The sequence below is a fragment of the Triticum aestivum genome, chromosome 1B (genome assembly GCF_018294505.1).
Source record: "Triticum aestivum cultivar Chinese Spring chromosome 1B, IWGSC CS RefSeq v2.1, whole genome shotgun sequence".
Taxonomy (NCBI): Eukaryota; Viridiplantae; Streptophyta; class Magnoliopsida; order Poales; family Poaceae; genus Triticum; species Triticum aestivum.
Window position 1 is genome coordinate 284425409 of NC_057795.1, and position 9695 is coordinate 284435103.

General features: G+C 48.9%; 2 protein-coding genes across 2 annotated transcripts; one reads left to right on the top strand and one right to left on the bottom strand.

Annotated features, from left to right (window-relative positions):
- Positions 1-3592: 3592 nt before the first annotated feature.
- On the top strand, positions 3593-5600 carry LOC123090246 (shugoshin-1). The gene is made up of 8 exons (XM_044511643.1): positions 3593-3970; positions 4090-4127; positions 4233-4320; positions 4434-4457; positions 4578-4646; positions 4735-4942; positions 5035-5104; positions 5195-5600. Exons 1-8 carry the CDS (start codon positions 3722-3724, stop codon positions 5424-5426), a joined length of 978 nt encoding a protein of 325 aa, XP_044367578.1. The 5' UTR covers positions 3593-3721; the 3' UTR covers positions 5427-5600.
- Positions 5601-6506: 906 nt separating this feature from the next.
- Positions 6507-9245, bottom strand: LOC123119641 (inosine triphosphate pyrophosphatase). The gene is made up of 8 exons (XM_044539506.1): positions 9009-9245; positions 7819-7883; positions 7656-7719; positions 7562-7571; positions 7380-7411; positions 7185-7297; positions 6772-6848; positions 6507-6695 (listed from the first exon to the last, which is right to left on the bottom strand). Exons 1-8 carry the CDS (start codon positions 9145-9147, stop codon positions 6575-6577), a joined length of 621 nt encoding a protein of 206 aa, XP_044395441.1. The 5' UTR covers positions 9148-9245; the 3' UTR covers positions 6507-6574.
- Between the last annotated feature and the right edge of the window lie 450 nt (positions 9246-9695).

Here is a 9695-nt window from a genome sequence, read left to right on the forward strand (position 1 = left end):
CCCGACACTCGATATGCCTACTTTCTAGCAAAAGTCATGCCAAAATTCACGGGAAATTTTGGCATGACCTTTGCTAAAAAGTGGACATATCGAGCGCCTGAAATTCACCGGAACAGAAATGAATCAACATTCCGGTGAAACATAGGCCACTCGGATCATTTACCCTGCACATAACCATCATTTTCCAAATATCACATGTCCAAATTCCAAACATCACATGTCCAAATCACATGTCCAGATATCACATGACCACTTCAAATTTGCATATAACAGCAAGAAAAATATAGAACTTGAAACTAAATTCAGCCTACCTAAATTTTTGTCCTAATTTAAAACCTAGCTAAATTTCTGTCCTAATTTGAAAACCTAGTTAATTTCCTACTAATTAACTAGGTTCATACTACCTAATCTGTCCTAGGGTAAATACTAATTCACCTAGGGTAAATACTAATTCCGGTTTTTTTAAATAGCAACAACTGCTTTAACAAAAAATATCAATAGTTTGAAACCTAGGGTTCATACTAGCTACCACTAAAAAGTAGCCACTAATTTGTCCTAGTTTTTCTTAACTAGGTTTCATACTATGTAATTAACTAGGGTTCATACTGATTCTAACTAACTAACTACCAGTAAAAAAAGCATAGGGTTCGTACTAATCCATACTAACTAGCACTAAATAGCTAGGGTTCATACTAATAGAGAGAGAGATAGAGAGAGAGAGAGAGAGAGAGAGAGAGCAGAGAGCACAAAGCAGAGAGCAGAGAGCAGAGGGGAGGGGAGAGGGCTTATAGACGGCAGAGAGAGATAGGGTCGGGGGAGACAGCGACTTCGGCGAGGGCCAGGGCAAGGGAGACGACACGACACCAAGGCGAGGCGGGGTCGGGGGAGACGACAACTCCAGCGAGGGTGAGGGCGAGGGAGATGGCGCGACACCGAGGCGAGGCGGGGTCAGGGGAGACGACGACTCCGGCAAGGTCGAGGGCGAGGGCGGGAAGTACATCTCAACCTCATTTAGTATCACAACGATATCTTCCTCTAGCCTTTGGAGCGGCTCCACACTGATCGACTTTTGAGAGATGACGTCAAAAAAGTTGTAGAGACTAGTAAGCGTGTCACGGACGTGCTTGTCCATTATCCCTCTAAGGGTAACAGGTAGTATCTGTATCATCATCATGTGACAGTCATGAGACTTCATGTCGCTGAACCTTTTCCTTTGGGGGTCTAGACATCTGCTTACCTTCCCACAGTAACTGGAACTGACTTTGATTCCCATAAGGCACTTGATGAATTGATCGATCTCCTTCGCACTTAAGGCGATGCAAGAAGGGGGGCAATAATCCTCTTCCTTTACTTTTTTGCCCTTCTTCTCCCGCGCCTCTGTCTCCGTCTCTGTCTCCTCTGGCTTTTTATGGGGCGGCATGTGCAGATCTACCCTGATTTTCAGATCTTGCAAGTCTTTTCTTGCCTTCGGCCCATCCTTGGTCTTATCTGGCATGTTCATCAGTATCGCAAGCAAGAAGCTCCTAGAAAGCCCAACGATTTTGGGAGGAGACAAGTTCAACTAGTGGAGGGGGAAGAAAAAAGAGAAAGGAGATGCATTAATGGAGGTGGTGTAGTTAGCTAGGAGTAATTAAGAGAGAGAAAGATAGGTAGAAGGAGAGTAATGGGGGGAGAAGTAGTGGGGAAGAAGCAAAGTGAGGGAGAGAAGAGGTGGGAGTTAGGGGAAAGTGAAGAAAAGAGGATGAGGGAGGGGAGGGGGGAGGAAAAAGGTGGTATGGCTGCGGTTTACCAGTAGCACTGGATCTAAAACGCGCTGCTGCTAATAGGATAGCAGTAGCGCGCTTCTAGGAGGGGCGCTACTGCTAAGCAGGGCCCGCCATGTGGCCAGGTTTAAAATTAGCAGTAGTGAACTGCAAAAAAGCACGCTACTACTATTACATTAGCAGTAGCGCAGTTAGTTACGACGCATTACTGCTAAACCTAGCGTGGCAGGAACGGTCGGGGGATTTTAGTAGTAGCGTGGCCCCGCAGAGCCGCGCTAGTGCTAAGTCGGTAGTAGCAGCACCTGTTTGGGGCCAGCGCTACTGCTACTTAGCAGTAGCGGCCCTTCTTGTCTCGCGCTACTGCTAAGATTCTGTGTATAAGGTTTACCCTAGTAGTGCTTAGTCAAACTCTCACCTCTCTCGACCGCTCCTCTCCATTGCCCGTATCCTTCCCTTCCTCTTTCCTCCCCTCCCCCATGAGCGGCAACAGCTCCGGCAGTCAATCCAACTCCATCGACTGAGCGGAGCTCGTCAAGGAGGACTCTAGCTCATCCGCGTCGGACGATGAGGATCTTGTGCTCCACATTGCCCTCCGCCACTCGCAGATGGACAGGGGTGGGAGCTCCTCCTCGGCGGCAACCCCGGTGTACCGAAGGGGCAACTATAGCTCCGCGTCGATCCGCACCTTCCACGATTAGGCGACAGGGCGCCGGTGGTGCTTGGCACCTCCAACCCTTGCTCTACCCAGGCGGGTTGGGTGCTCGTGCCTTTACGCTGAGCCCGTGATCGTGGCTGTCGTAGTCCGAGACAAGTGCCTATCCTCGCGCAAGGCAGAGGACGTCACTGGCCGCCTAGAGCCACTCAAGATGCACTTTCACTCATCTACTACGATGATGAGATCCTTCGTGACATCATCCACCGCTCCTACACCTCGGCGGAGACAGACGACCGCCGCCAATGCAGCAAAATAGGGTGGTGCTCCGCATCAGGCTTGAGGAGTCTCGGCGGCTCGTGAGGCAAAAGGCGGACGCCGCGGAGAAAGTCGTCGGCTCATGAGGGAGTAGGTTCGGGAGTAGGTTCGCGTCGTCCGGCGTATGATCAGGATCATCTCCTCCTCCTCGGGCAGCGGCACCACCGACGACGACGATGCTCCGCCTGCCACCGATACCTACGGCGAGGACCATTGCCCCCCCCCCCCCCCGAAGACCCCAAGGGGAAGTGACCAGCGAGGAAGTGGTGAACTCTGGCAGCCCTCTCCGGATATTTACTTAATCTAGCTTCTTGTTCTAGTTAGGCGGATGAACTCGCTCTTTTGGAATGAGTTGTGCAAAACTTTAATCCTCTATCTATGTATTGACATGCTATGTTTCTAGATTTCATGTTAATCTACGTATTGTTCATCACATTGCATACATTTGTATGGACTTGGAGGTGAACATTTGAGGACCACAGTTGCAGACGGGTTGAAATAGGGGTTGTCTGGTCACTTTTGCGTCTGCGAATGTATTGGCCCTCAAGCTAGACAATCGTGATTGTAGATGATCATATATCCCAAATTTGGTGCACAAGAAGGTACGGGCTGACATGACAGCGACGAGAACCCTAACAAAATTTGATAGTCATTTCATTGTGGTTTGGAAGACCGGGTGGAGCGTCGAACATGCTCCTAGTGCCTTTGTGAAACCCAAATTTATCTCTACCCAAGTATATACCCACTTGATACGACAGCCGTAGATCTTCCTTCAGCGGCTCAATCCGCTCCGTCCACTCCCCTGACCCAAATCCTCCGATTCGAACGTTACGCCGCCCCCCTCATATACCGTTGCCTCCCGACTAGCCGTTGCCCCTTTCCCTTTCTTCCAATCTCTGATCCATCGGCCGACGAGCTCCAAATCTCCCTCTTCCCTAAGCTTCCGGCTACTTCCCACCCCTTTGGCCGTTCCCGTGACCAAAATCCCATGGAGACCGCCGTTCTCGCGCCCCAGCAGGCCAACCCGGCTCAAGCGGCGGTGGCGCAGACCAGGAACGCGGCGACCATGGCCGCCATGCGGAAGCTTGGCGCCGCCGGTGCCACATCGGCGAGGAGGAAGACGCTCTGCGACATCACCAATCTGAGGCGGCCGCTGGCGGCGGCGGCGGCCGATGAGTTGCAGCAGGACGGGTCGAGGTGCACGGACGGCGTGGATGGAATCGCGCGGTTGATCAAGGCAAGATTTGTCGACCGGACTCCACCGCCGTCTCTTTCTTGGTTATCAAGTACAGTATGATGGATCGCGGTCGCTAACGCTGCTCTTTCTTTCTCGAATCCCTGTGTCTGTAATTTCAGGAGAATTCGGATCTGGTGAAGCTCCTGGAGGAGCGAGAGTGAGTATTTGCCTGCATCTATTGTTCTCTTTTGTGTAGGATGGATCTTCTTGATGTGCGAGTGTTCTGGTGTTGACTCTATTTGGTTTGATTTGGTGTGCGCAGCAAAGTCATAGAGTTGAGCGGGGCTGAAGTACAGAATCTGCGGCTGGCAAACTGGCAGCTTGCGCAGGCTAATTCCCAGATGTTAGCAGTAAGTTATCCCCCAACTATCTGCAAGAAACTCCATTATCCCCGTTTTACAACCGTGGACTTGATCATGTTCACCACGAGGCTAATCTCTGTCTTGAAATGTTTGCTTCGCAGGAGCTAAATCTTGGCAAAAATAGGGTAAGTTGGTGCTTCTTTGGTCAATCATGACAACAGTGTGCTGACATTTTACAGAGAAAAAATTGATCCTGGCATTCCCAAATCTGATCAGCCGATGTTTTTCCTTTTATCTTTCTGAAGCTGAAATTGCTACAACATGAGCTTACGTGCTCCAGAGCTGCCCTCAGAGTAAAATCATCGGAACTTGAGGTATATCATATCATCTCATGCCAAATGTTGATGATGCTACTTGATGCTTCTGTTCATGTGCCCTGAACCGCGATGTCCCTAATAACAGGAGGCAAAGAAAGCGCTGAAGAGCAGCAGACTCCAGCAACAGAAGAGCGCGAACGAGACGGCGCGGCACTTGGTCGCCGACAGAGCTGCAGCTGCAGCTGCACAGCTCAAGGATGGAGACGCAGAGCCCCCTTCGGATGCGTCGCGCGCCGCCAGTGCCAAGAAGTCTACCTGCAACGCCAGCCGGAAGAGGCTGCTGAGATCTCGATGTAACCATGATACCCCTGCCAGTATTTGGCACATACGTCTCTTAACATTTGTGGCCATGCTAACTGATTCTGATTGGCATGTTCTTTGCTAGCTCTGGGCCCTGCGGTGGCGCCGACGAAGCTGGTGGCGGCGTCCAAGGAGAGGGAGAGCGCACAGAGACGGTAAGTAACACCCACAAGCTCGTCAAAATCATCAAATGTTGGATCTAGGAGGAAACGCCGTTCAGCCACTGATTCTTACTGTTTCTGCAGCAAGTCCATGAGAACGCCTCAGCCGAGTGGGCGCAGGGAAGACTTGTTCGAGATAGAGGACGTTCAGCTCACCGCCGGCGGTGGAGATGACAGGAAGGAGACGTCGTGGGAGCTGGATTCGTCGGTGCAGTTCCCACGCAGGTCGTCGCTGGGGAGGCCGCTCCGGCGGGCCACAGAGAAGGTCACCTCCTACAAGGAGATGCCTGTCAACATTAAGCTTAGGAGGCCCTAAGCAGTAGCACAAGTTGGTTGCAGTTTTTTGCATCCAGTTAGATTATGTATGATGAGTTGCGATTATTAGTTTATTCTTTGGTGTCTTCTGCTTCTGCAGATGCAACCAGCGTGTGTTTGGTGTGAAAATCTGGATTGTAGTGTGAAAGAATGGTGTTGAGGTTCAACTGGCAAACAGATTCAACTAATTTATCCATCACTCTGAACTTCATAATTGGCAAAGAGACATGATGCAAAAAGAATCATCTAGAATCTGACAAAAATTCAGTACATACACACTCTGCTCATAACAGTCAGTTAGTTGGCGGCGGTTGGCACATCGCCGGGAGAAATCCTTGATCCGGTCTTCGTGGAGGTGCCGCGATCTTTCTTGGAAGCGTCGTCGTGGAGGTGCGCTCCTCCTCCCCACGGTTTTGGTTCCGAAGGGAAACCTTAGATCCGCTGGATTGGGTGATGGAGGCGTCTTCGCGTCTTTCTCCTCCTTAGGGGCATCGTCTCGGAGCAGGCTACGACTGGGAGACTGGTGGATGACGGCATCTTCGCCGCGTGGTTTGTTGAGGGCGGGGCGCTGGTTTCTGTTTGGCAACGATGATGGCATCGAGTGAAGCTTGGGTCGCGGCGTGGTCTTCGGTAGTCGGTTCTTTCTGGCGTGTCCGAGGTGCTCTTCCGTGGTTGTTGGTTGCTTTGAAGTCGGAGCTGCGTTGGGGCGAGTCTAGGTGGTGACGATGACAAGCATTTGGTGGCCGTTTGGGGGTGGGGGGGGGGGGGGGGGGGGGGCACGGTCGGCGCAAGTCCTGTTTATTTCCCTTGCGTTGCTCGTCGTCAAAGTCGGAGCTGTCGGTTGCTTGGGCGTATGGCCACCTGCTGGCATGTGCCGTCGTGGCTTTCTTTCCATGTCGATGGCCAGGTTGCCCGGTGGTTCCCATGTCATGTGGGTTGTGTTGTATCGGTTTTAGCCCGGTTTTCCACAATTAACCGGGCAACTCTCTTCTTCTTAATCAATGAAAATGGCAAGTCTTTTGCCTCGTTTCAAAAAAAAAATTAACAGTCACCAAAAGTTGCAGGAGAAACAGACAGCTTGGAAGATTCCGTAACATGAAAATCTTTTGCTCATATTCCATTACATTTTGTTCAATTGGAAAACGAATTTTAAGCCAATCCATCACTCTGAACTTCATAATTGGCAGAAGCAAAATGATCTTTCACCAGTGCAAGAGCTCTCGCCCTATGAGATATTTTATTCTTTTCTGACTTGGGCATCTCAGCATACCTGTATTACATACCCACCTGTCAGTACATAGTCGCAAGGGATGCGTGAAAGCAATGGAAATCATCATCAAACTCACGTTTGTTCAAATCCATCTGGTTGGAATACAGGGTCCCATCCAAAATCAGCAGGGCCTCTGGCAGGTACAATTTTCCCCTGCACATGGAGAAGGAAACCTCAAACACGTTCGCTCTCATTTTTCTTACTAACAACATGGCGTCCGATTTTACTGTCCTTGCTGAAATAACGCACCAGAACAGATCAAAGTGCTATGATGGGCTTCTTTAACCAAGGTACACATGAAGAAAAATAATCTAACAACTCACTCATAAACAAAATACATCAGAAAATATAAGTTCCAAGGTATACAGCAGTTCTGGATGTAGGCATACTGACATATATGCTCACTCTCATTGTAAAGTGTTATAATTCTTACGGGTATGGCATATACAGTCATACTTCAGACGAAAATTCCAAGAAGTGACATCTTACTGCTGTTTTTCCAACAAATGTGATCGGTTCCTCCTCTGGTCCAAGAGCAAGTGAAAAGATGCACATAGCAAAAGCTGATTTGTCTTCATAAGCTATTAACAAATTGTTCAAACCTATAATAGCAGAAATAATATGCATGAGTTCAGCAAGTCAAACATTAGAAAGAATGAAACAAGAATTGAGTAGCCATATTACCTTCATGCCCAATCTTCTCTAGAAACCATTTTCTGTACATTCATGTGTGTAAAACATCCAGATAGGGAACAAAGAGATTAGTTAGACAGGATATCTGAAAGCATTTTCTCAATAAGGTATAGTGGTGAAGGATGTTTATTATCTGTAACTTGGTAATAAGAAAATATGTTATAGTGACTTACATATAGGGCCCTGCAGCAGAAAGCAAATTATATCATACAGAGCACAATGAATTCATTTAGGAAGTGAAAAGAAAGAATAATGCAAATCAGTTACCTGGCAAACCTTTGAGCGCATTGAAACATAGACAAGTGTCCTCAACAAGTACAGGGCCATTCACCTACTCAAAGAGGAATGCAGATTCATTAACAAGAGTTCAAACAATTTAAATTAAAATTCTCTGCATAATTATTCTAGTATTAGAAAAAGATAGGGGTACCTGAGATGCAGCCATTCGGGCCTTCTCTTTAGATATGTCCTCTGGCTCACCTTGCAACTCAGGCACTGTGAAATTTAACATAGAATAATACCCATTAATAAAAAAACAACAAGAAGTTGTTCGGTGTTACTTTTTTTTACGACCTCGTACTTCTCATTTCCCAAAACTGAAATCACATACTTGGAACTTGCATGATTTCCATCAGAACCATATTTTGAAATTGGATATATCAGTATTGCCTATTTAAAATGAGCACGCTTAATCCATATCCAGCTGAATTATTATATGTAGGGCATCAGAATCCTAATTCAAGTGTAGGGGGTCCAGATTCCAATTCCATCAAAGGGTTCGTCACTGTTAGGAATCATAACATCTACCCTTAACTAGAATCCCAGAATGCAAATGGGATATCTTCACAATTACTCCCTCCGTAAACTAATACAAGAGCGTTTAGATTACTACTTTAGTGATCTAAACGCCCTTATATTAGTTTACAGAGTGAGTATTAAAAGTCTGGACTTCCTACCTCTCAACCAGTACAAATACCAGAATACAAAAGATAAATAATTACAGGCTATATGAATCACATAAATCACAAGTCCACTGGGAACTCCTATTGCATTCCCACCTGTTCCATCCAAACATACCCCCAAACTGTTGCATAATTTTGGCATAGAAAGTCAGCGTGCTATTCCCCTAAACATTATCGATGCACATCAACACCATTTAAAGAAGGAAAAATAAGCGGAACAAGAAGGGCACATGTCATCATGTGTCCTAAATTTGGGTATAAGACACCCAAAGCTAAAACAGTAGGAAGCAGTAGGAGACGGATGGTTCGATTAAGCCAAAACAGTAGGAGACAGTAACCGAAGCTGCGAAGCAACTATTCCTAATCCATAATTTTCAGCTACAACCAATCCACCGTTATATGTTTGTTGTGAGCTAACTACAAAGCAATTTTTTATGATCCAAATAACAAAGACAAATAGGGGTATCCACTTATCCTAGGGTTCCGGCACCATAAGAAGCCACGGCCACGCAAGCTCGCCACTCCCATCAACCAGCAAGTCCTAGGCATCCTTAGTCTAGCACTAAACCTTTCACTGCTATGCTGCTACCTTGTATGTACGTGAATGGAGGGGAGGTAGAGCTGGTGAAAGAAAGAGGAGGAGCCAGCTTCAGCTTACGGTCGAGTTTGAGGGACTGGAAGGGGACGGAGGAGCCGAGAATCGCGCGGACTTCCTCCAGCTTCTTGGCGTTGCCCGTCACGAAGGTCACTGCCTTCGGCAGCACTCGCGCCGCCGCCGCCGCCGCCGCGCCCGACATGATGCGGTGTTGGGTGGTGCTCTGCTTCCGGCGTGAAACGGGAGAAAGGCTGCGCCCTGCGGATCCGAGGGTCCACGGCGACGGTGGCTGTGACTGGTTTTAGGTATAGCTGGCCAAACGGGCCGGCCCGGCCCGGCACGGCACGGCCCATCCTAATCGTGCCTGGTACGGCCCGGCCCGCCTAGGCACGATTATTATACGGGCCGTGCCGTGCCAGCCCGCGTGCTGCAGCCTGCAGCCCAGGCACGGCCCGTATGCTAATCGGGCCGGCCCACCGGCACGCCAGGCCCACTAATCTAGCTCCTATTTTGCGCATTGAGCGTTTTTTAGCCTATTTTTACCTGTTGGCCCATATTAGAATACATAAAAAATATAAAAAAGTTAATCGGGCCGTGCCGTGCCGGCCCGCGTGCTCGCCCTTCAGGCCCAGGCACGGCCCATGGCGTGCCGCGTGCCGGGCCCGGCCCGTTTAGCACGTGCCGTGCCGTGCCAGGCCCGTGCCGTGCCGGCCGTGCTACCGGGCCGGCCCAACTATCCCGGCCTGTTTG

Coding starts and splice junctions, on each gene's coding strand:
- LOC123090246 (XM_044511643.1), top strand. CDS start 3,722: ATGGAGACCGCCGTTCTCGCGCCCCAGCAGGCCAACCCGGCTCAAGCG. Junction 4,458..4,577: donor TAAATCTTGGCAAAAATAGG/GTAAGTTGGTGC, acceptor ATCTTTCTGAAG/CTGAAATTGCTACAACATGA. Junction 4,943..5,034: donor GAGGCTGCTGAGATCTCGAT/GTAACCATGATA, acceptor GTTCTTTGCTAG/CTCTGGGCCCTGCGGTGGCG.
- LOC123119641 (XM_044539506.1), bottom strand. CDS start 9,147: ATGTCGGGCGCGGCGGCGGCGGCGGCGGCGCGAGTGCTGCCGAAGGCA. Junction 7,884..9,008: donor CCAGTCCCTCAAACTCGACC/GTAAGCTGAAGC, acceptor TAAATTTCACAG/TGCCTGAGTTGCAAGGTGAG. Junction 7,720..7,818: donor CCCGAATGGCTGCATCTCAG/GTACCCCTATCT, acceptor CTCTTTGAGTAG/GTGAATGGCCCTGTACTTGT.